The 26,047-nt window shown below is 43.2% G+C and overlaps 2 protein-coding genes across 2 annotated transcripts in view; one reads left to right on the top strand and one right to left on the bottom strand.

The window, feature by feature from the left end:
• Positions 1-26,047, top strand: part of SYNRG (synergin gamma) — a 134,874-nt gene that overhangs the window by 99,394 nt on the left and 9,433 nt on the right. The gene's annotated exons all lie outside the window — the stretch shown is intronic.
• Positions 11,992-26,047, bottom strand: part of TADA2A (transcriptional adaptor 2A) — a 25,846-nt gene continuing 11,790 nt past the window's right edge. Inside the window, exons 9-16 of the mRNA XM_073315623.2 lie at positions 23,802-23,865; positions 21,873-21,916; positions 20,888-20,998; positions 18,086-18,157; positions 17,324-17,456; positions 16,374-16,417; positions 14,608-14,681; positions 11,992-12,804 (exon numbers count right to left, since the gene is read on the bottom strand). Of these exons, the coding sequence (XP_073171724.1) occupies positions 12,619-12,804; positions 14,608-14,681; positions 16,374-16,417; positions 17,324-17,456; positions 18,086-18,157; positions 20,888-20,998; positions 21,873-21,916; positions 23,802-23,865 (728 nt within the window). The 3' untranslated portion in view covers positions 11,992-12,618. The remainder of the gene's footprint in view (positions 12,805-14,607; positions 14,682-16,373; positions 16,418-17,323; positions 17,457-18,085; positions 18,158-20,887; positions 20,999-21,872; positions 21,917-23,801; positions 23,866-26,047) is intronic.

Below are 26,047 nucleotides of genomic sequence, written 5' to 3'. Positions count from 1 at the left end.
TTCCCCTCCCCTCAGTGTTAGCAGCTCTGTGTGTGTGCGCGTGCGTGTGTGCGCGTGCGTGTGTGTGTGTGTGTGTTACCAAGATACTGCTCAGCTCGCCTGGCTCTTCCCCAAAGCCGAGTGAGGCCAACTCATGAGTGGCTGTCTGTTAAAAGGACAGCACTTCTTCCTAGGGAATAAGCAGCTGAAGGCTCAGGATCCAAGTCCATTTTCTCTTGTGTCCATGTACAGTCATTGTCCCCTACAGGCAGTTCTGGAGCCTCTTAAACTCCTATTTTGATCTGATTGGCACCCTTAGAGATGCATTCACCTGAGCGTGCTTTTATGTGCGATTAGCTTTCGCCTGCTGCCCTTCACAATTTAAAAAACACACCCGTTGTGGACGGCTTCCTGGGCAAAATCACAGCAATATGACATGGCTTTTATGTGGCACTTTACAGACGTTAGTCAGTTAAAGCTCCTCACTTCTGTTCGGCAGATCAGTATCCTTGTCCCTATCTTACAGAGAGAGGAATTGAGGCACAGACTTATCCAAGGCCAACCAGATAGTTGGTGGCAGAGCAAGGGACAGAACCCTACATCTCCCAGCTCTGTGGTTTAACCACTGACCATGCGTCACTTTAATCTGACATCGCCTGGTTCGGTGTTGGCATTTTTCTCCATGCAGATTAGACACTGGAAACAAGAGCGCAAGAAAGAGAGATGAGAGAGTGCACGATTATTCCACTGCAGAAATGGGCAGCCAGTTACTACCTCCTGTCCCTTCACCAGTCTCCTGGTTAAGGCACTGGACTGAGAGTCCGGTGGACACGGTCTAGTTCCTAGCTCCATCACGTACACCCTGAGTGACAAGCCACTGAGCCTCTCAGGGCCTCAGCTCCTGATCCCCAGAACCTCACAGTGGTTGCGGGAGGTCTCTAACATTGTGGCGATGAGCACTATGGAAATCCCTTCAGGGAGTGGCTAGATGGACGAGTGTGTGTTTCTAAAATCCAAATGGAGTCCAGATTGCACTGAAGTTGTGTGGGCCAATATAACAGGGGCTGGTATGATCTTGAAAGTTTATAGTATGGAAAAACATTAGTCTCACTGAAAATTCAGATGGGAAAGCATGCCCCTAGAATGCTGGCACATGGCAAGCTTCAGAGGCCGGGATATACGTGGTTTAGCTACAGCCTCCAAAGCATTAAGACATTTTCCCCACCCCCCCCCCGGCCCCAAACCTATTTGCTTTATAGCAGACAGAACTCTTCCTTTAAACCCTGCCTCTACAGTGAAGAATCGCAACACCTACCATGTGGAGGTGGAAGAGGAACAAAAATAGAGAAATTAATTTTAAAATTGGGAGAAGTGTGTGCTTAAAAAAGAAAGTCAAAAGGTCAAAAAAAATGTGAATTTAAGAATTTTTTTAAAACTGAGAGCCTGATTTACTCCTGTGCTCCCCCAGATTTACAGTGACTTAATTATTGACTTCAGTGGCGTTACGCCATCTTAAAGTTGGAGGAAAGCAGTGGCATGAAGCAGGCCCTTCATGTAAAATTCACGTTCGCTCTTGCACGTCTTTCAAAGAACTGTTGTGGTGGGTGAGTGTATGGCCTGGAGGCGCAGCGGCTCTTGTGAGTGTGAGCGAGAATATACTGCATGAAGTCTCATAGCCTGTGATTGCATACGTATGTACAAAGTTGCACTGTGTATTAAATCCTCGCTTGCACACAAGCGGACCTGGACCGATCAGATACTGTAAAGGGGGGTGGGGGACAGGTCTCCTGAATGTGTATGTAATGATAATCAAATGGTTACTTTCCCTCCAAGCAATGCAAGGTTTTCAAGATCTGAAGATCTTTTCACACTATCTTGCGACCAAGCCCCATGAGAGCCTGGACTCTGTGTTTGTGCTCTGCCTGACCTTGGTTGGGGTTTTTAAGCTACCGTAATACAAATAATTATTAGTAATACACATGTTGATCTTTCCAACAGCCTGGCTGGATAACGTGAGTGGAGGACAACAATCTGGGGGCTCAGCCTCTCATAATCTGATACAAAGGAGTAACGTCCCATCAAACAATTAAAGACCTCTACATTTCATGCCTAGTAATCTGACCCTGGGCCCACTCCAAATTATCATTTAACCAGCATTGTGGTAAATACCTAGATGGCTCAACATGCAGACTGCCTGGAAGCCTCCCTGCCGGTCGTTATCATTTAAATGCCCATACCACAGCACGTGGCAGTATAAATATTAACACATCTTGTGCTTTTCAATCCTTGTGCCTGCTGAGAGCCTCTTGCCTTGTTCATGTGCATTAGAGAAGTCCAATTTACCAGAGAGAACCTTTGGAATCCTTTGAATAAGGGATGCAGCCAATTAACGGGGTGCTAGAGTTAAAAGGAAATGTCAAAAGCCCCCTGTGCATGGGAGGGAAATACCCTACATGTGTGCACGCATACTGAAAACCACAACCAGTGACTCTGAATACAGGATGTGAGTAAGTGCAAGGAAGAGGTCATCTGGGTGACATTCTGACAGCAGGCTGAGCGTTGCTACAATGGTCATTTTCTCCTCCACCCTTGTTAGCCCCAATCAGAGCTGACCCAGAGAAGTGGGAAGTAAAGCTCTGGAACTTGAAAGCACTGAAAGCACTAATCTGTTGCCACCTTCTCAGATATGTCGACTAGCTCTCTGCTTACTCACCTGCCTTTACACTTTTTCTGAACCTTTTCACGTCTTATTCTCCCCCCCCCCCCCCGCCGCGTCCCTTTTTATCATGTTGCTCTGATTTCCCTGTGCTTCGACCAAGAGTGGACACCTGCATTTTGTTCCTAGGCAGAACTGTAAATACAACCTAGAGTTTTTAGGACAATATCACCTTTCTTCAGCCATGCTGGAGGTGTGATAACTGATTTCCTGGCGAGGGCCCGATGCACCCACCGCTCCCTCTTGAAGACCTGACTGAGGAACGTTGTATGCCCAATACAGCAAGGGAAGAACCCAAAGGATCACCAAAAACTTTGGGGCAAAACACTTGAGGTTCTGGCCTCTGTCACATCAAGAGCTGACTTTTGAAAGCCAGTGGGGTTACAAAGGTGTACCAGTGCAGGATGTGCCCCTATGGGATGAAATGTAGCCTGAATGTAAACCAGTTGAAGGCACTGCAATTACATTAGGGTTGCTCCTGTAACAAAATTCCACAGTCCTGGTCCAAAACACGAGCAGGCTGCAATCATGCGACCGCATGGTTTGGGCTGTTACTGTAAAATGCCAGGGTGCGTTTCTGAAAGGTGGATTGAGCCCAGGATGTAGCTGGTCATTAGCTTAATCATCAGGCTGTCTTCTTGCCATCGCTCTCTAATCCGTGGCTGACGCAGGGGTTATGCAGGCAGTCTAAGCTGTGAGCTGACTGCTGCTCGCCACACACAGCCCATGTCACCACATAGGAAGGAATCCAACTCTCTGCTCCAAAGCTGCTATTCTCCAGTTTCCATGGTTACGCAACAGTTTCCCCCATCTCCACTGGCTAGAATGCCTGCAGAGCCCTGGGTCTCCATGTGATGGTTGGCTGCCTCGCATTTGGATACCGAGCAGCAGGCTCCCCACAAGACACCACCTTTCTGCAATGCACATCGATAGTGCCGTGCTGCCTTTATTGCCTCGTTTTCCTGGGTCCGGGAGAGGAGTGTGACTGAGAGCTAGAGCAAAGGCTGAAGAGTCAGGATCCCTGGGTTCCCTTCCAGACCCCACCGCTAACCTGCTGTGATGACAAGTCACTTAACTGCTCTGTGCCACAGTTTACCCAGCTTCAAAATGGGGATAATATGAAGACCTGAACAGTGGTTGCACTTCGGTAGTCAACACTTAGCCACGAACTACCAGACACAGCCATAGGGGAGAATAGACATTTTCCCCTTCTACTTTGGCATCCTGCAACCCCCACAGTTACTACCCGTGAGAAGTGCTGGCTTTCCAGTAGTGGCCACTGTACCTACCTACCAGTGCTGTTAAGCTGCTTAATAGCAGTAATTCACTGTAAAGCGACTCAGATCCTGGCCGGAGAGGCACCCTTATGTTAAAATTTGCTATGTTGGGCCCTATGATCTCGCCTTTTGCCCTTGCCCTCTTACAGTTGGGCTGCTCTCTCCCCTTTATAATTCCATTTCCTCCCCTTCCCCCCCACCTTGCATCACCCTATAGCATTCGGTGACCCCAGCAGGCACCCGTAGGGGGGCAGTAAATGATCTTCCCAGGGCAAATCCAACACAGGAGCCAAAGGCCAGGTTTCATTAAATGCAAGGTGACAGTGTAGTGCAGAGAGAGAACCCTGAGCAGTTCTTCAGGGGTATGGCTTGTTAATGGAAGAAAACGCATATTGATTTAACAGTTGAGGAATATAGGTCACCCTCTGGGGAGCAAGGGCAGAATTAGTTGTTAAACCTGGCGATTTGCTAGTGGCCAACTGAAGCAAGGGGCAAAAGCGAGAGTTTATCGCTGATCAAATGTGCTGAGATCTCTAAATTGCTGCAAGGGCCTGCTGCTCTCCTGGTTATTCATGCGGAAGGGAGGGGAAGAAGAGAGACTGGCTCAGATACCCGCTGTATTATTCAGAAAAATGGCTGGAGAATCACTTAGGCCCGAGTGGAAAGGAGCTGGTGTTACATAGGAGTGGTCTGTAACATACAGGTGCCACTTCCATATTGTTGAGTCACTAAATGATTCACAAAGGGTAAAGCAGGAGGTACTTATTTAGCCCGGGTATGTGTCACGTGGTGTCTTTGTTCCATGTTGGTGTCTATAGATGTTTGGTGTCTTAGTTATCTTGTGTCAATGGCAAAAGATCCCTATGAAAAGGCCTGGTTCTCCTCTTACTCAGAAGTAGTGTAAATCTGTTGAGAGACACCGGCATAAGCAGGTTCTGAATCAGGCCCAGCGCCTACAGAAATCCTCCTGAAATATTGTATTCAGAGGGACCAAATAACCAGTGCTATCAGACCCCACTTCCAGCCCCTCCTTCTATGGCCTTCATCCTTCTTTTGAAAGCTTCAAATGCTGAGGAAAATCTTTACCCACTCCCCCATAACTTTTACCCCTTGCTGCCAGGCTCTTGTTCATACAGGGCCTGACACGAAGGCAGTGGAAAGATTCCCACTGACTTCAGTGGGTTTTGGCTCAGACCCATATAGGGCCAGATTCTGCAACGTACTGAGCACCTTCAGGTACCACGCAATGGGGATTGATGAGTGAAGAGTAGGGGAATTGAGGCTGCTCAGCACTTCACGGGATTGGAGTCCACACCTGTTTTACTACCGTATACAGGGTTGCAAGTAGAAGGCAATTAGAAGAGGCAGGTGACTGTGAGATGCCAGGGATGGAAGCAACTACTTAGTCCTTGCACCAGACTGGTGTCCATTTGTCAGAAGCTGGAGAAACAGACAGATCAGCTCAATGCATTCCCTATCAGGGCCCTGCAACACTACTGAGAGCTGGATTTCAAGGACAACGTTTTATGGCAAAAGCCTTGGCTTCACCATGGCTGCGCTGTCTCTGGCCACTGCCCACTTGGGCTCTTCCGAGGTGAGGTAAGCTCGTGTTCCTTTACAATAGCGGAGGTGCAGGACAGTCTGACCGAATGATGCTGCCAGAAGCAATTTTCCGCATGGATCTGGCCCACAGGCAAGTGAACTGTCCCCTCTCTGCACCACCAAGCTCCTCCTGGGAACAGAGTTGCCCAGAGACTTCAGCTACCTTTGCTTAACCCTGCAAAAATCTTGGAGCCTGATTCTTTATTGCCTTGAACCTTCATCTAGCTAGTTACATCCGTGCAAAATGGGTGTAGTACATTGCTATTCTGAAGGGGTGGCATTTTACACCCCTTTGGCACCGGTGCAAATGACTCTTTGTGATACAGGGCACTGGAAAACTGGGGCCGTGATATCTGAAGCTGATCATTGCATTCAGCAAAGTGAGAGGCGCTGCTATTTTCAGCATCCATTCACCCGTCTCCAACAGATTCCTTTTATGGGGGAATATTATTTCTTAATATTCAATTTTCCAAAATGCAATACCCAAAAACACTGTCCATAACTGTGATATATAAACACACACCCCCATTCAATAGCCTCCCCTGACCAAAAGCTTCCAGCAATCTTATACTGCAGCTTCTAAAAAGCAGAAAAGAGAATAAAGGTCAGTACCCCATTGACTCCATTCTGCAGTCACTCTTCTCCACTTCCCCTATCTCCCTTCCACCCCCATCTCCTCCCTTCATCCTAACCAACCAGCCATACCCCTCGGAGCTTAGACAAAGGGCTCGTCTTCACCGCAGTTAACCTGAGTTCCAGCTCAGAGTTCCCCCCAACTGGAGTCTGGTCCACGCACAAAACCCCTTCCCTCGAGAGTGGTGGTGCTTTTCACTTGAGTGAGCCAGCCTGCTGGCCAGTTAAGGGAGTAGGCTGCAGCTCAAGTTAGAGGGGAATCCGAGGCAAAGAGATGAAGTAGCTTGCCCAAGGTCTCTCAACAGGTCAGCAGCAGAGCTGGGGATAGAACAGCGATCTCCTGAGTCTTAGTCCAATTCTGTATCCATTTGCCCATGCTGTTTCCTGCGTGCCTCCCTGACTGTGATTAGATGAGTTGCTAGAGCACACATGAGTCTATGCCCAGTGCATGGCGGAGCGAATGGCTGGTTCTCCCTGGCAGCAGTACCCTCTGCGCCACAGGGCAGTACCCGAGCCCTCAATGAGCTGAAGTCTCAGTGCAGAGCCATTGGCTAGCATTACCAGCGCTACAGTATCACAGACCATTTTTGCCTTTCCATCTTTTTGAAATCTTGAACTTGAATGACGGAGACCAAGACTCGCCTAAGTGACTGATTAATGATTTTTGGGTGCCTCTTTTCCCTGGTGCCAAATGTGAACCATCTGTAAGGGGCCTGATAGTCAGAGGGGCAGGTGCTCAGCACATCCTGAAAACCGGGACAGCTAGAATCGTTCAATGTACCAAAACACACGAATGCTTCTGTAAAACCTTTCGACCCAGAATGTCAAGGGGCATGGTTCTGCTATGGTACTTCCAGATTAGATTTCCAAGTCTTGTTTTCATTGATGAAAGGCTGAAATAATGGTGAACGTCTGAGTCCACCTGACACTGATACATTTTTAAACAATTCCTCCTTTGGTAATGGGGTTTGGTTTTTTCCACATGGATGGAGTGTATGAAATCTAAGGAAATATCAGCATTACCAACTATTATTACTTGTATTGCAGTCACTCCATGCATAGACCAGGAAACCATGGTGGCAGGTGCTGTACAAACACAGAACCAAAGGCAGTCACTGCCCCAAACAGCTAGAAATCTGATCATTTAATTTCTGATGCATGCCTCAAAATAACCCCTCACTTCATAGTGTAGGCCCTGGCTATCGTGAAAGCTCCTCCTTGAGCCTCATCTGATTCCACCTTGTTCCTAGGGATCCTACAAGCCCGTCCTAGGTCAATCTGAGATTCTTTCTGAGAGGCCATAGCTCGTAGAATTCTTTCCCTTCAGATCTATATCAGCCCGTCCCTCCCCACCGAAAACTTCCCCCTCCAAAGGCGATCTTATTTACTGTCTCACAGTAGTGATGCAAACAGGAATTGGGGAACCATTGCGTTAGGTGATATACATACCAAAACAGAGTCCCTGCCTCTAAATGCGTATGGTTTAAATAGATCACATAAGTATGATAATTGTTAGCCTTTTCCTTACATTCTCTCTCTCCTGTCTGATGTCTTAGGTTTGAGGCTGAATTTTTTTCCCCTTCCCCCCATTTTTCTCTCTATAGTACTTATCTGCACCCCCTTTTCATATTTCCTGAACATCTTTAATATATTTATCCTCAACACCCCTATGAGGTAGACAGATGCTGTTGTTCCATTTCACAGATAGGGAAATAAGGCACAAAAGAGACTAAGGCCCAGATCCTCACAGGTATTTTAATCACCTAGCTCCCCATGAAATCAATGGTGGTTAGGTGCCCAAGTGACGTACAGCAAATCTGTGGCAGAGCAGGGAACTGAATGCAGATCACCCAAGTCCTAGGCTAATCCCCTGCCCCCTGGATCATCCTTCTGCTCTGATATATAATGAAGAATTTGAGCTTGTGCCTAAACAATGTCTAGACTTCATAAGCTCTTTCCCATTCCATTGGAACATGACAGGGTCGAACAGGCTGCCGCAAACCAGCACTGCTACAGGGAGAATGGATGCAAGTGTTGCCTGGATAGTTAACATAGGCCCAAGGAGAAGCAATCAGCGTATGGAAGGCAAGTAAGTCTGCCTGGAGAAGAGACAGAAAACATATGGGCGGGATGGTTTATTAGAAAATACGCCCATGCAAAAAATTAGAGACGGTCTTAACCATTGAAGGTAAGTCTGCACAGCATTCTGGAGTCCAAGCTCAGGCGGACACACTCAAGCTAGTGGGGCTCACGCTCTAAAATAGCTGTCCGGATGGCGCTTTGAAGTTGTCTCAGGCATGAGCTCAGGCTCTGAAATATTGAAGGGGCGGGGGGTTTTGGAACCCGAGTTCCAGCCTGAACTGCATCTTCCAAGTGCTGTCCATACAGCTGCTTTTAGAGCATCAGCATAAGCCCTGCTAGACTGAGTCTGTCAATGCAGGATGGTGGGCTTGCTCCAAAATGCTGTGTAGACATACCTTAACACTCTCTTTAAGGGACCAGATCAAAGTGAGCTGTAGATTTGAAGCTAGGTAGCAACATGCTTGGAGTCTATATTCTGTTGTGTACATCTAAGAACCACTTTCCCTGAACTAATCAGTGGGCTTCTTCCTTTCCCATAGAACGCTCAACCAGTTTGTTGGAACAGTGAAGAAAAATGCCAGCAGGCACATTCACTATGGATGGATTTTCTTCTTTTGCCTTTAAGTAAAACACAAGCAGGTTTTTGTTTATCTTGTATGTGCAAAGCTGTAGTTCTAGTCTGCCAAGATTCTTGGCACCAAAATGAGATGCTTGAGATTTCACTATCACCTCCCTGACTGGAACTGGAGTAGCCACTAAAACCAGGGATTTCACGTGACTATTATTCGTATTGCAGTGGCATGTATGAGCCCTACTCAACTATCAGGGCCTTATTATGCTAGGAGTTGTACGAACAGTAAAAGCATGGTGTATCTGCCACAGAAAGCTTACAATTTTAGCTCCTGATTCAGCAAAGCATTTCAGCATGTGCTTGGTTAGCACGACTTCCGTTATTATAAGCAATAACCATTTAAAGCACTGGTGTCTTTTATGGCAGAAAAATAACATGCCCAAAGCAGATTTATGTTCCCCAAAATCATACCATGTAAACCCAGTTATTAATAGTGATTAAGAAAGCTTAGTGATGGAAGCAGCCATGGCCTCTCCTAGTTACCTGAGTTCAGGCATAATTAGTATTGCAGAATCCCAGCGAGGCATGTTAACCAAAACTGGCCTGCTTTCCCATCTTACCCAAGCCTTGTTCCTTATTTAACCTCTCATGTTCACCTGAGTCTCTAATTAAGCCAACTGGAATCCTGAGCGGTGAGCTCACAGTATAATAATAATGCCTAGCATTCCTATAATGCCTTCCATCTGAAAACCTCCCTGTATGCTTAGTGGGTTCAGTCTCATCACCCTGATGAGGTAGGTTTTTATTATCCCTGTTTTACAGGCGGGGTGGAAAATGAGGTACAGAAGTTAAAATCAAGGTTTTTCCAAAGCAACTGGTGGCTTTTTGTGTGTGTTTTTGAGGGAACCAACTTGAGAGGTCTGAAAGGAGTGCCCAGGACTTCCTGAAAATCAGGCCCCTTTAGTGTCTCAAGTTGGAAGCAGGGCACCCAAAATCCCTACTCGCTTTGGAAAAGCTTGGCCTAAGTGACTTGCTCAAGGTGACAGCAAGTATGGGAGAAATGGAACCCAGGTCTCCTAAGGCCTGTGTTAACTGCTAGACTACACTGCCTCTTTAATTTACCAGAGAAAAATAAAATGACAAACTTGGCTGCTGTGATTGGGGTTCTTGTTTCCCTTGGGTCACTGTACTGGCCTAACTGATTGGAAAAGAAGAGTAGAGTAAACAATGCCATATTCATGGCAACTGTAACTTTTCATTATTGCTAATTATTTGGATAATGCCAGAGCCGTGCATGGCACGTTTCAGTACAGATAAAGAGCGTGTCCCTCGCCCAAACGGCTCACAATTAAAGGAATACTAGAACGGACTGGAAAAGCAAGGGCATATATCTTGCAAGCAACAAAAGACTTTGGACTTATTTTGTTTGAGCCGTGAAGGATGTGGTTTTGAAAGAGAAGGGAGGAGGTGGAGTTCAAGCATTGCCTGAAAGAAGGCACTGAGGTGCACAGTGGAGACAAGCTCAAACTGGGGCTGAGCAAAGAGGGCATCAATGCAGGAAGGGACTCAGCTGTGAAGGGCCTTTTTGTTACTTCAGAATGGGGTGGGGAGCAGAGGGAGGAAAGACCACAAATACAGCTGAAAATCTAGAAATGTCCATGTGCTCTGACATGTCCTACCAGGACAGCCATGGGAATCGGAGAGAGATTGTTACATGTTTGTTTTTGGCTTGTTTCTGTTTGGGCTAGAGCTCAAACATTCAAAATAACCATAGGAACAGCAAACATTAATGTCGTTATAAAACCTGCCGCAAGCACACTAGAAATCCCCTTACTGCCCAGATTGCAAGATTGTCTGTCTGCAAAAGGGGAAAACAATATGGTTTCTTGCTACTTTTGTGGTGTATAAAGGAGACTTACAAGTCCCCCACACCATTCTCCCCGTCTTGTTTTTTTCTCTTTACCTTGGCAATGTTGAATCTCCACTTCCCTGGTTTTGGTTGAGGTCTCCTTGGTAGACCTGGAGTCAGTGTCCTCTCCGTCCTCATTTAAGGGGCAGAACTGTTGACTCTTACACAGATCTCTTCTCCCCGGTGTTTTCAGGTGGTTGAGTTAAATAGGCATGAACAGAAACCTTTGAAACAGTGAAAACTCCTCTCAGTTGTTCAGCTTTCACTCTTGGCATTTGTGATGTCATAGTGCTAACAGCACTAGGAGATGTTGGGCCAGATTCTCAGACATGCTCAGCTTCCTTTGAGCCTCTCTTGTGGTACAAAGGGGATGGAATCCAGTTTTAACTCCCCTGCTGGAGACACCATTCACCAGGGAGTCCCTATAAGGTGTAGAAGCAGTGTAGTAGGTTCCTGTTTCCCTTCCCAGTCCCCGAAGCAGGGCTGAAGAGGGTCTGGGAGAAGGATTGGCTGCAGCACATTATGCTCAAGCTACAGATATGCTCAACGGGCAGATGATGCCTTAGAAACCAGCTGGCCCTCAGGTGTCTCTAAGCTACATCATGGTCTGCCTTAGGGAAGGCAATGAGAAAGCAGTAACAGGCTCCATGATGCCCTCTGCCCCCACAGAAGCCAAGTGCAGCAAAGAATATGGTCCAGTGTTTAAGAAAAAACAAAAGACCAGAATTGTATTTCTACTGTAAGAGAGACAAGCAGGAAAAAAAGCTTCTCAAGTTATTGTTTTTCCTCCTTAGATTGCAAAAGAGGGAAATGATCATAAAGGAACTACCTTTATCCTCGAGCTTAGTTATATATCTTAATCCAGTGGTTATACTGAATTATTCATAGAACAGCTGATTAGTTTTATTTCACAACCCTATATTTTCAGCTGGCTATTTTGGCACATTTCCACTGAATGCAGGAGGAATAGCGTGAGCACGTCCCTAAGTTCAAAAAGGACATTCCCAGAGTGGTTTGTAACTTGTCTTAATTGGATGTTTTGGTGAAAGTAGGAGCTCTGGTATCAATCAGGAGCAGTATATGGTTTATGTATGTTATGAAAAAGGCTGCTTCTGGCTGAACCATCCCCTCTTCCCTTTGGGATTGTGCAACAAAAAAATGAGGTTTAAGTCTAAGAATTGCCTGTAGCCTGACTTGTCACCAAATAATGAGTGTACTAAGCTTTTTAAAAACAACGAAACTGGAGTGGGGTTTGACTCTTGCTGTGATATGCACTAATACATACAAATGTACTTCCTAATATGACTTTTTCCTCTTCCTTCCACATTAGAATTTTAAAAAGCAGACCCTTGCAAACTCTATTTTTATATCGTCAAGCATGTGCTTGTCTGAAAACCAACACAATTTCACGAAGGAGAGAAGGGGAGGGGATTAGTTTCTAAACCCCTTCAACCCCACAAACTACAAGTGAGAATTGCTTTTAGGGGTTGCAGTTCTGTTCTGAATTTACACTGCTAGCAGAATCAAGTCCCATGGTTCTCTTTATAGCTACAAGAGGGGTTAGAAATGAATGCCTACTCACATTTAATATTAGCTTATATGGCGCACAACTCTTTCGGAAGTACATGGCAGCATAATACTAACAACAGGAGTGTTTATACAGCAGAGTCAAAAGAAAACTAGACAAAGAAATGTCAGTATTCAGACAATTTTACAAAGTTCCCTACTTTTTACCAAAAAAAACCCCCCAAAAAACCCAAAGTCCTTGATTCAACAAAGTTAAAAACTTCCAGTACTGTCAAAGCTATCTCCACATATGTCACTCGTGCCAGGGCTTCTACATGTGTCTTTAGGCTTTGGTGATGTATCCTTCTCTGATCAGGAAGTCATAGATTTTCCTGGTTTTGTTCACGTCGATCTTGATGAGTGCTCTAGCCTGGGCTAATCTCAAGCCTCCTTGCTTGTTACACTCATTCACTAAAGCAGCTTTATATTCTAAATAGGCTCCAGGAACCAATCTCACCATCTGACAGAGCTAGAAGACAAAGGTAAAGTTAATAAACGTTAACATCTGCCACGCTTGCTTGTCTTGCAATACCTGGGGTGGGGCGGGGGGGAAGCGGTGGGAGGAAGGAATGACAACCAAAAACACACTTATTTCCCCCGGGGGGGATGGTAATTACAAGTGAGTCCAACCTGCAAATAATAAGAGGAAGAGTTTGCTGAGAGGAATGCTCTCCTGCTGGCTGCTGCTTTAGAAAGCATTCTTTACTGACAATACACTAGGGAGATGAGAGCGAGAACCTAATATTGCAGCCGTGTTAGCATCCAGCATGGGTGGTGTCTGTGCAGAACAAGGGAAGTGCACATGCTGAAGGGACTCCCAACTACCAGTTCAGCACATTGGACAAATGCCAGAAAGGGTATCTGTCTATTAATCCCCTACAAACTATGGGTATTTTTTTTAAATACCCTTTTATAAAAGCAGCTATTTGCCCTCTCTAGCAGATTAGGGCAGGAAATTATGCAAAGCAACATTATGCACGGTGGACATTATGCAACTGACAACAACTGAGCTTATTAAGATGACAAGTCTCTAGTCTCTCCTGCAGACTGAAAATACTGATTCCCAAAAGCTCTCAGGTTCTGTTGTTTGACAGGAAAGGTCCCATGTGGCTCTCAAATATGGGCTTTCCTCTTGGTTCTGTGCTGTAAGGATACCAGTGGAAATGCTGACTGCCCCTTTCTTTTCAATAATGAAGTGCTCAGTGACTGAACCCCATTGACAGAAATCAGCTGAGACACAAGGTCTCAATAAGAGAGACCTTCTCTGAACTCTGCAGACAAGGAAATCCAACTCCCCTGTAAGCGAATGCTTGGGCAAAATTATCTGTATGCTGAATGGAGCCTGAAATACCATGTCCACTAGTAAAGTTTTTCACAACTGCTAGATCCAGTGAATGGAAAACACAATTGGTTGCTGTGGTGGAAAGAGACTCTAAAATTCATCTAGTGCACATCAAATGTACTGACATTTGCTCCTTGGTAGAATATGTGGCGAGATAAAGACCTTGTTTCTATTGTCTTCCTCCACGTCAAGACCACTTGCATTTGAAAGATTAGTAGATGGGACTCCCATCAACCTTCCAGGGCTGTTTTTAATTAGCCAGATAAGTCAGTCTCTCATAGGAATTGGGAGATGAACCATGGTATTCTATATGGTAGCGCAGTGCTCAATTACTAGGCCAAGTTAACAAACAGTTTCTTAAAGAAGGCCAAATTCTGCTCTTTGAAATGTGCAGCTCTCACCAACGTTACTAGGAGCCTAGTATGCACATCCAAGGGCAGAAATTTGGACAAAGCACAAAAAAGCAAGAATGAACTATTTCATCTTCCATTGATCATCATAGTGTTATAACTCAGCTTCAGTAGGTTTGGCCTAATACGGTTGACTGAGGTTTAGTCCTTTGGTCTGAGCTGGCTGAACTATTTTTTAAAAAAAAAAACTTGTTAGGAGAAAGTGATGGTTTCTGTTGGGCCCTCAAAGAAATCCTCAGCCAATTTTAAAGCAAACACTCATTAAGAAAAAGTTGCTCTCTTCCCTATCATAAAACCAGAGTGGAGTAAGGGACATCACACTCTGCACATTATAATGTAATAACTTCCCTAAGCTTCTTACAGGGCAATAAACCCATTTGCTAGATCTATATCCTGTAGCAACCAAGATTAGGCAGTTCATAAAGGCTCGCAAGGTTAAGACTGTTCAACAAGACTGAGTCTGAAGACAAATAGCTACATGGTGGTGGTCTGTCTTCCCATTCATTTCCACTCTCCTTACCTCTTTCTCCTTCTCGTTAAGTTTCTCTGTGCCTGGGAGACCTGTGAGGTTCAGTGGGGGGGCACTCCGTCTACCTATGGAAATAAGGAAAGCAATGTTCACAGCGTAGGATGCTAGTTCGGAGGCTGCAGTTTCTCCAGATGTTTCATCTCAAAAGGCAGACATCAATGACATTAATCCAGTAAAATCCAAGCGTTTGGTCAGTTATTTAGAGCTCATCTTCAAAGCTGCACTAGTTTAACTAAAGACATGGGGTTTTCAATTGATTAAGTTAAAACTCCTGGGTGAACACTTAATTAACTTTTTTTAAGATAGGATTTGCAAGGGATCAACTTCAGCTAAAATGACATTAGCCAAGTTTAAACAGAATAAACAGCATTTTACAGCAGTTTAGCTAAATTGACTTACATACTTTTAGCTAAATCAGTGCAACTTGGTATGTAGACTGGCTTTATTGTGTGCAGTGCAGATCTACAGTTCACAGCAGGTGTGAAACAGGAATTTTATAGGAAACTGCCAGGATTGTTATTTTTTTATTGATAAGCTTAATGGTCTATTTTTCCCGCCTAATAGTGCAATATGTATAAAGTGTAACTGCAAATGAATGTCCACTGGAAATAAAGCAACGAAATGGAAAATTTCCAAAAGAAGCAGTTGAAATGCTAAGCAAAAATACAGTTTCTCCCACTGTTTGCAGTGTTAGTCCCAGGGTATCAGAGACCAGGTAGGTGAGGTAGTATCTTCTATTGGACCATCTTCTGTTGGTGAAAGAGGTACGCTTTTGAGCTACTCTGAGATGCTCTTCAGGTCAGTTTCTGCAGTTATACATTGGGAGGGAGGCCAGCAGAAAGTGTTAAGGGCCAGATTTTCAAAGACTTTTGGTGCCTAAAGAAGCATAGAGGAGCCTAGGACATTTTCAAGAGTGCCTAGGTGGGATTTCAACTCCCACTGATCTCACCAATGTGGGTATTGATACGAGTGCACATGATGGAAATTCCTTAAAAACCAAGATAGTCACAGAAATGCTGTATGTGATCATGTAACTAAAGATGGTACCATACTGCATATGCACAAGGGGACTGAATTAGGGTTGCATGGGTAACCTTAATTTTGGCATTTCCTAACTTCTGAGTGCTTGACTTTGCAACCTTAATATTTGTGGGTAATTCATATATAAATTCTCACATCTGCATACTGATAGGTTGTCATGCACACATTACTCTGACATGCAAAGAGACCCAGAAGCAGCTCCACATGACTGCAAAGAAAGGACAGCACATCTTTACCGTCTTTTCAACCAACCCTGAATCTTTTTGCAGTGTAATCAGAAAAAACTCTTCTCTTTTCCCCTGCCACACTCAATAATGCAGCTGTAAAGACTGATTCTATCTGTATAGCCAGAAGGACCTAGAATTTCAGCAACAACCCACTGATTACATCCAGAAATGACGTGTGAGTTATAGACAATGCTCACTTTTACAGTACTAGGGCATGAGGGTTGCGGATGGACAATTCTGTAATCAAGCAAGAGGCGCCACTCTCCTGAACTAACAGACTAATGTCACTGATGCATGGTAGAGTCTACACAACACTTAGGAGGTAGTGTAGACATAGCCAATGTCGGCAAAATTTATGTTGCTCAGGTGGGGGTGAATATTCCACACCCTTGAGCGACACGGTTATACAGACCTAACCCCTAGTTTAGACAGTGCTATGTCGACGGGAGGGCTTCAGGCTTTTATAGCTCCATCGCAGAAAATAATTACCTGAATTTGAAGCAACTGGCATTGTGGGACTCAGGCCAGAATCACTGCAAGGAAATGAAACTTCAAATTAACTATGCATTGTATAACAACAGCTGCAAAAGTTGGCCCCTACACTACTACTTCCCATCTTGTAACAATTGGAACATCCAACTTGCATAATCCAGAGATGAAGCTTAGCAATTTATATATATAAGCCTGATCCTTGAACTCAAAGGGATTTCCATGTGCGCAGCACTTTCCAGTACTGGCCCAGGAATAAAAACCAAAGATAAAGACTAGGGAAAGTACAGCCCTTTCTCTAGACTATATTCTTAGACAGTACAGGATGCACATGGGGGGAGGGATAGTTCAAGTGGTTTGAGATTGGCCTGCTAAACCCAGGGTTGTGAGTTCAATCCTTGAGGGGGCCATTTAGGGATTGGTTCTGCTTTGAGCAGGGGGTTGGACTAGATGACCTCTTGAGGTCCCTTCCAACCCTGATATTCTATAATATACATTTCCTTCCTGTGCATTGTAGCTTTTGTTCACAGCCCCAGTTTAGTTTAGATGGCATATTGATAAAGCTGCTGCCGCTAAGATCAAACAAAGGACATCAAATGTCCTCTGTGTTCTCATTAATACCCCTAAGGGAAGACCCTTGTTTCCTGCAATGGATTTAAAGACAGCAGTTCAGTCTGTATTAAGATAAATAATGTGATCAAGTTTTCTCAGAAAAAATCAGAATGGCGGTTCCAGAACACTTTATGCACCCTACCTAGTCTCTTTGTTTGACACTTAAGCACTATTTCCATCACTTAGGGCTTTTTTTCAATTTCTATGAATTAGAGACTATTCTCCTCTCACCCCATAATAATCTGGGAAACACATTTGTTATTGCCAATAGAAAGAAATGTTGAATCTTTCCAATTAAAGTTGTGCATGGAAAAGGCCCAATCTTACTGTAACCGTACATGTCAGCTTGTCGACTGAGCCATTGCTGGCAGGCGCTGCTGTCCTGGATGTACTGGAGGACTTCGGAAAGCATCGTGCGCTTTAGGCGCTCCTCCTCTCGCGTCTTCTTGAGGTGATCGTAAGTTCTTGCACCTATAGCAAACATGTATCACGTTCTGACGGACTGTGCTGAACCAGAATTCTCAGTCTGCTGTTCCCTTACTTCAATAGATAGGAAATGAATTGTCCCCTAATATTGGTCCAGATTCTGCTACCCTTATTAGAGTCCAAATGATTTCAGTGGGAGTATTTGCGGAGTCAAATACTATTTGGCATGTGACGGTGTCAGGATCTGACCCTTTATAATTTAATTTCAGGGCAAAAATAAGTTTCTATAATCACACTTCTGGGGCTGAATGAGATTTTTTTTTTTTTAAGTCTGATTCCTTCCTTCACATTCTTCACCTGTTGGTCGATATAGTGCAGCTGCCCTGTCCCCCACATGGAAAGCACCGAGCTACAATACTAGGGCTTTGATAGCTTTTTGGAGTGATGACTATGTTGAGCTTTGCTCGATGGTGCGTTCACCGGGCTATCCATCAACTCAAAATAGTTCTAAAAAAATCCACTGCTCTCCTGATGCATTATTAATAGAAGACTCTCTTAGCTAAAGAGTGAGTCAAACACATTTAAAAAAAAAATCTTTTCATTTAACACATCCTAAATGTAGCTTAAGCATCCTTCGCTACTCTAATGGGCTGAATAATCTCCCATATACTTACTACAGAAGTTAGTGATTCCTGCCGTCCTGTATTCCTGTAGACGCCTTATTTCTCTTCGCAGTTCGAATTCCACTGGTTTTCCCCCCAACAGTAAGCAGCAGAGGAATCCAGAAAAGCCAAATGTGGGTAAATGCAGCTATTAGCGAACGTTGCGGCACATTCTTTACTTGTCGGCAGTTCAGTTACTAAAGTCTATAGCCACAGATATTGTTAACTTTTTCTTCTAGCCCATCTGTGATCTTGAGCAAGCAGAACCTACAAATTACTGGATGTGGTATGACATAATCTGATCACAACTTGGATTTATTTTGTAAAACCACTTCTAGATTATTTGTGCAGGGAAGCTATTTTAGTTTCAGGCTCAGGGAATTCCTCTACTCTACTATCAATGAGCCAAATGATGCTACTCTTGGGACTTTTATAAGACACTTTAAAAACATTAACAATCCTCACAACACAGTTAGTTATCCCGAGTTTACAGGTAGAGAAATTGTACAGAGAACGTAGGGTCTGATTTTGTTCTCATTGACATCAACAAGAGCAGAACTGAGCTCTAAGTAACTCTGGTCACAGAGGGACTCTGTACATACAGAGATTGGAACATGAGAAACCCAAGGTTTTCAAATGATTCCTCTCTACAAGTCTGGGGAAGGGCAATGTTTGGAAACCTATCCTGTATTTGTTTTCCTTGTTTTAAAGTAGCTAGCTATATATCTTGTAGACCTCTTACACTATGCTACATTGTCTCTGATCCATAATTTTAATTACTGGACTGTCTCTAAGATTTTCCCTGGCTTGTATCCCCTTTTCTCTGTGGTCAGTTCAGTAGTGCAGTTAACCTAACTTTGCCCTTTATCTCCAGTTCGGGGATACTTATTAACTTGAGATTTAATTATACAGCTTCCTAGTACCAGTTAGTTTACAATAAGCAAAAAGTTTGTTTGGCTTCAGTTAGCGTATCTATATTGCTCAGGAGCCTTGTAATTAATGTGTATCCCTGGCTATGTTGAAGGAAGCTCAGATTAAATAAAAAGGCCTCCCTATGGCTAGTAAGACAATGGAGTCAGTACCACCCCAAAAAGAGTAAAGATTTGTAGGATCAGACCCTAGCTCAGTATCTGGCTGTGTCATGAAATGCAGCCACATCTGGCGTGGAACAGGACAGCTGTTCACACATTGCTTTGTGCTTGCTAATGAAGAGTAATTTCCCCCCAACAAGGCAACAGAATTTAGGTAAGCAGGATGCAATTACCCCCACGAGAATTTAACTAGGACATGCTGAGATGCACATTATAATTACGCAAAAAGAATTTGGACAATTAGATGATGGAACAGTTTGAAACCATTTAAGGTGAGGCACTTAATAGAGGCGGTGCTGTATAATTACGTCCTAGCTGAGACAGCACTCATGTATCTTACAGAATATACAATTAACCGCTTATTCAACCCAAAATATAGACTTAGGTCATAGGTATTTTACTCTTTCTTTGGTATAGCACGGCAGTGCATGAACAGTGATCCTCTCATGAAGAGGAAAGACTAGACCAGTTAGTATAGGACTGTAGTATTTCATTATCTGACATACCAAACAATACACTCAAATATAGATTCATAGATATTAAGGTCAGAAGGGACCATTATGATTGTCTAGTCCGACCTCCTGCACAACCCAGGCCACAGAATCTCACCCACCCACTCCTGTGTAAAATCTCTCACCTATGTCTGAGCTATTGAAGTCCTCAAATCGTGGTTTAAAGACTTCAAGGAGCAGAGAATCCTCCAGCAAGTGACCCGTGCCCCAAGCTACAAAGGAAGGCGAAAAACCTCCAGGGCCTCTTCCAATCTGCCCTGGAGGAAAATTCCTTCCTGACCCCAAACATGGCGATCAGCTAAACCCTGAGCATATGGGCAAGATTCACCAGCCAGATACCCAGGAAAGAATTTTCTGTAGTAACTCAGATCCCACCCCATCTAACATCCCATCACAGGCCATTGGGCCTATTTACCATGAATATTTAAAGATCAATTAATTGCCAAAATCATGTTATCCCATCATACCATCTCGTCCATAAACTTATCGAGTCTAATCTTAAAGCCAGATAGGTCTTTTGCCCCCACTGCTTCCCTTGGAAGGCTATTCCAAAACTTCACTCCTCTGATGGTAAGAAACCTTCGCCTAATTTCTAGTCTAAACTTCCCATTGACCAGTTTATATCCATTTGTTCTTGGGTCCACATTGGTACTGAGCTTAAATAATTCCTCTCCCTCTCCGGTATTTATCTCTCTGATATATTTATAGAGAGCAATCATATCTCCCCTCAACCTTCTTTTAGTTAGGCTAAACAAGCCAAGCTCCTTAAGTCTCCTTTCATAAGACAGGTTTTCCATTCCTCGGATCATCCTAGTAGCCCTTCTCTATACCTGTTCCAGTTTGAATTCATCCTTCTTAAAACATGGGAGACCAGAACTGCACGCAGTATTCTGGTGAGGTCTCACCAGTGCCTTGTATAATGGTACTAAAATTTCCTTATCTCTACTGGAAATACCTCGCCTGATGCATCCCAAGACCGCATTAGCTTTTTTCAATGGACAATGCACCAATAAGAGTGTGGGTTATTTAGTATACCCACCCAAGGCCATATTTATTTTATCTGAGGTAGCTGGATGGGAGGGGAGGAGGAAGACCTGTATCATATCTATTTAGAGAAGGCCACTGACAACTAATATAACAACCTGTCACCCACTTAAATGCTTACTCTCACTGAACAGCTTAAACATGAACAAAGTCAATAAAACACCTACGTGCATGGCTTTCAATGAACTTGTCATGCTCCACTGGGCCTAAAATTCTTGCAAACCGTCGCATTGTTTCATAAAGGTCTTGGACCTCCTTTGGGTATCGTCTCTCCAAAACTGCAATGATAATAATTAAAAAAAAAAAAAAAAGTGACTTCTGAGTGCAATATCGTTATGCTGGGCAGCAGAATTGGGACAGCTAGGCATTCTGTGGAGGGAGAAGAATCCTCTTCATATGGTAACTGTTAATAGTTCCCTTCACATGATACATGTTCATGCCATGGTAGGGAAAAATGCTGCTTTAAAAAAAAAAACAAAAACAAAAACCCGGCGGGTCTACACATGTAGCCAAAATTCGCACTGGTTGTCACGGACATAGTGGTAAAATATGTCCCTGGAGCCTAATCCCCACTCAAGATTGTACTGGTGTTGCTACCAGGGCAGCTGACCTGGTCGGAATTTTTTTCACTGAAATTCCTTAGTGTAGACAGGGCCTCTGTGTTGTAAAGGGGCCCGATCAGATTGTGGCCCCAAAGTGGTATTGTAATACTAACAAACTTCCTCAAACCAAGTCATATGTCATGATCATAACACTTTTTTTTTTGGTGAAGGACAAAGCCATGAGTTAACAACACATCTGATATTACTTTTAGTGAGAGAGGGAACATAAATCCCACCAATGAAAGTCTACTAAAGGAATCTGAACAGGTCATCATAATCTGTAACCACCGTATGGGTCCAAGTTTGATACCAAATTTGATATTCTCCCCGTGGTGACAAATTACAAACAAAGTGACAAAGAATGCTATGGTGCCTACAACTTGCAGTTCTAAGTCCTAATATATGATAATGAGGTGTTGACTGACACTATCTTGGACATAGTATGTGTAAACCATTCTATAGTATACACTGCAAACATCCAGCATTTGAAGTCTATCTCTAACTTTGGCTTAAAGCCATTTTTAAACAAAAAGCTATATTTAGTACTTACTCTGAAATTTTCTGAGGTTGATAAGGCCATGGTCTCTTATAATTCTATAATTAAAAAAGAAAAAGTAGTAATAACTCATTTATTAATGCACAAATACAAACATCAAAGGGGTTCTGGTAACATTTAGACAATTTTACACAATTATATTTTATAAACGATTAGTCAGCACGAGTTTGGGATAGCTCTCTTGGTTACCATGAGTTTAACCAGCAGGGCTCAAAGAGAGCTATAACCTCTTAAAAGGATCTAAAATAGCTTTTCTAAACACAAATGTCAGGTCTCTTGAATGTCTTATGTCTTGCCCCTCCAAAGCTAGAAGCAAGTCCCATGCTTGATTTTTGGCCAGCTTGGTTTAAAAAAAAACAAACAACAAAGAGGCTGTTTTAAAGCCACTCATGAGGTTTGAATGTTAGACTAAGCCCCAAGGAAATGAGATAATGGGCGGAGGATAGGTCAGATGGTCACAGGTGCATGAGATGATCACAGGGCTCTGAAATTATCACATGGATATTGCCTGCGTGTGTGGTTATTTTATATACACACAAGTTTTGAGAGAGAGAGAGCGCGCGCGCTTGCTTTTTGAGTAACTTTGTTAGGCAAGGTTGTGGCTGAACTTAAATCTATGAAACTTAATACTTCCTCTATTTACATAAACTGCACAAGTGTTTTTCCATCCCAAGAAGAACAGGATTTAATAGGCTTTGTGACAGTGACATTAACAGTTTTATGTTCCTTTAGGGTTTTGTCCTGCTTGGTCTATTAAAAACTTAACAGCCATTGACCCCAATGTGTGATACACAACTATTGGGGTTAAGACACCTTTTTTAATAAGACACATTATGTATCGTCATGTAGTTTATGCCACACACAAATATTTTTTTAATTGGGAGAAGGAAGGGCAGGTCTAATTGTCTCCTTCTCTTTCAACTACCCTTCAAAATAACATGATGTGTTGACCTTTTATTCTGGGAGGAGGGATGGACAAGTTTTGCTCCAAAGTTGTTAATCATCTTGGCCCTGGCAGTAAAAGGATGAATAACTTACAAAAACTGGACAAAGTATTTGAAAGATTCAATGAATAATTCTAGAGTAATGAAATTTGTTGAATAAAATATTCAAACTTTATTTAACCACCTCATATTAGCAACACATAGTTATCTGTATTATGTGTCCTCAGACACTTAGGAAAAGAGGCTCTAGTGTACTAACCATCATGATGTGAGCATATCTATGGAAAGGGATTGGGTTTAGTAAGAGTAGGAGACTGGGCGTCAGGCCTCCTAGACCAAGGTCTAAGTACCCGTGGCCTGGTAGCACAGTGATTAGAGAAGGGAGCTGAGTTAGGATTGCTGGTTTCTACATCTGGATCTACCACTAACTTGCTGAGACTTCATTTAACCTCAGTGTCCCACTCTAAAAAATTGGTATATTATCTCACAGGGATGCTGAAGGGTTAATTATTTATAAATTGCTTTGAGATGCTTGTATTGTATACTCTACTGGTGAAATTCACCACTGTGCATATAGCGAGCACAAGGCCTGTATGTTGCTTCTGCCTTGTTTTGACATCTTAAATGGAAGTTTTAGGTGTGTAGAAGCTTGTGCAGATCTTTTATCCAGGGAGAATTTCACCAATATGTGCAAATTAATTCTGTTGTATGTGAATCTGCATACTCCCTGGCTTGTTGAAGTGTTATATTCTCCTGCTTAGATCCATGTGGTTGATCTGTATTCTGTGCACATAGGGAAAGCAGAATATCGGAGTTGAGATCTGCTCTAATAGAAGACGTTTTCCTCAGTATTAGGTTTTTGGGATCCTTCTGGAAAGTGCTATTTAAAATCAATTACACTTAATATCAGGATAATATTACTGCACATAACACTGTGAGTATTGAAGCTGTGGACTACAATCACTGGTTGAGAACTCACTTTTTTCTCCTCTGCCTTTCCTTTAACCTGGAGTGATAGATATCTACAACTGCAATCTTCAAAGCTGCCAAATATAGAAAGGAAGATGAGAAAAACAGATTAATTACATATGAGATTATCACACCAGGCTTCTCCCCAAATCCCCCCAAAACCTGTGTTCATCACAGCTTGAAAAGGCCCACTTCACTTGTACGAAGCAGGCCGGCTGCCTTTGCTTCAAGGTATTAAAAATCCCAAACCAGTGAACTGTACAGCAGCATAAAGCTGCTACAGCAGTGGTGGGCAACCTGCAGCCCGCACGTGGCCCGTCAGGGTTATCTGCTGGCAGACCGTGAGACAGTTTGTTCACATTGACCATCTGCAGGCACAGGTGCCCGCATCTCCCAGTGGCCGTGGTTCGCCGTTCCCAGCCATTGGGAGCAGCGGGAAGTGGCGCGGGCCACAAGTTGCCAACCACTGTACTACAGGCAAGGTTTGTGCATACTGCACACCCCTATTTGTAACACTGATTTCACTTATTTTCCCTAACACTATCACAAACATGAATGTGAAACTTGAGACCTTGAACCCCTTTATCCACTCCTTAGCCCAAAGTTACTATCTTACTATTGATATTAAAGACTTTTTGTTTTTCACAAAAGGGAAAACATTTTGCCCTTTATACTTCCCTGAAAAGCAAACGGTTAGGCTTAATATTTGATGTGTCGTCTTTGGACAAGGACTAGCCTGCAGAGAAATAAGGAAGGGGATTAAAGGAATGCCAAGAGCTAAAAAGACTGAGATCTGAATTGTCTCAATTCAGAGTAGAATTTGCTGAGACTCTCAGAAATTACCTAGAAGATTTTTAGCTAGTTAACATTTTTTTTATATTTTGCTATCAGCCAAGAGACAGCCAAGAGGGCAGTTCTTAACAAGTATGGAGAAAACTTGCTTGTTGCTAGAAACCATCTCTTTCTGTATGAAATTGTCTACAATTCTTCTGGCTAATCCACCTATAGCTTCTGCGACTCATTTTCACGGATACACTGAGGTTAATAAATTTTCTTGGCACATTCTGGAGAGAGCAGATAAGGAGACACCCACCTCTTCCACTAGGACTAGCTTCATAATTCTGTTAAATAATTTGGAGACCCATCTTGCTAAACAAGCGTGTGTTTCTGGATTGGATTTCTCTCAGTGTTACTTATTTTAATGTTTTCCCAGAAAGAACAGGCTTAAGATTCTACAATGGATTTACAGTCTGCAGAGACAACATGCAAATCTGTGAAATCAAGCAAGAGTATTTCTCCCTCCACCTCAATACAGTGTATGAACAGGTGTATCCAAAGCTTAGCAGAGCCCAGAAATGTGGTCCATACATGACCACCCTCTCTCTCTTGCTGCAGGATAAGGACAAGGGCAGTTTATTAATGGAGAGTCAAATCAATTAGCAATTGATCTAGCAATGAAGAGGCAGGCTGCAGTAAGTTTAGCTGTATGAATTTACTTTATTTTAAAAATATACCATATGCATATTTATTTGCAAATTGCCTGGAGACTAAGAGCCACATGTAAATTGCCAGTGTAGCCCTCTGTGCCATAAGGTTTAGCCATCCCTCTTTATAGGAAACTCAGAAGGGTTGGGGTGTGAACTCAGAAGCCAGTTCTAAGAACATTTGATGTTCCTTTTTATTTATGTAGCATCTTCAGGATAATATGGTATTTTGACTTATGTGGACAAATCAGTGTCCAAATTAAAGTCTGACAAGCTAAAATCCCTATGTCGTAGAACCTTTATCTGATACAGAATCTGGATGCAACAGATTACTTAATCATAGCAATAGGAAAGCTACAATGTCCCTGTTCTTTTTAACATAGGGCGATGGGAAGAGATGGCGTATATTTAAACATAGATTTTCTTGGGTTTGTTAGCCCAGCAACAAGGCAGTATTAACAAATTCTCTATTCCTTGCTTAGATTCAGGAACAGAAGAATGAGAAATGTAGTAAGTTAGATATAAATGAAATACCTTACAAAGTACAGGAACCACTGCCAATGTATATAAAACCTTTGTATTTTTAAGGCTCCTAAAAGCTAAGATGCCACATTATTTGTGTGGGAAGAACTTTGAGTAGACAGAGAAACTCTATATATACCACCAGTAATTTGGTCATCTGCAACTGGAGGATTGTATTTCTGATGCTTTCACTTGAATTTAAAGCGTTCTGAAAGAAATTATGATTAATTGGGTAGGGGAGTGAACATTT

The sequence above is a fragment of the Lepidochelys kempii genome, chromosome 17 (genome assembly GCF_965140285.1).
Source record: "Lepidochelys kempii isolate rLepKem1 chromosome 17, rLepKem1.hap1, whole genome shotgun sequence".
Lineage (NCBI taxonomy): Eukaryota > Metazoa > Chordata > Testudines > Cheloniidae > Lepidochelys > Lepidochelys kempii.
Note: the sequence above shows the minus strand (reverse complement) of the source record. Positions and strands in the feature narration are given on the sequence as shown.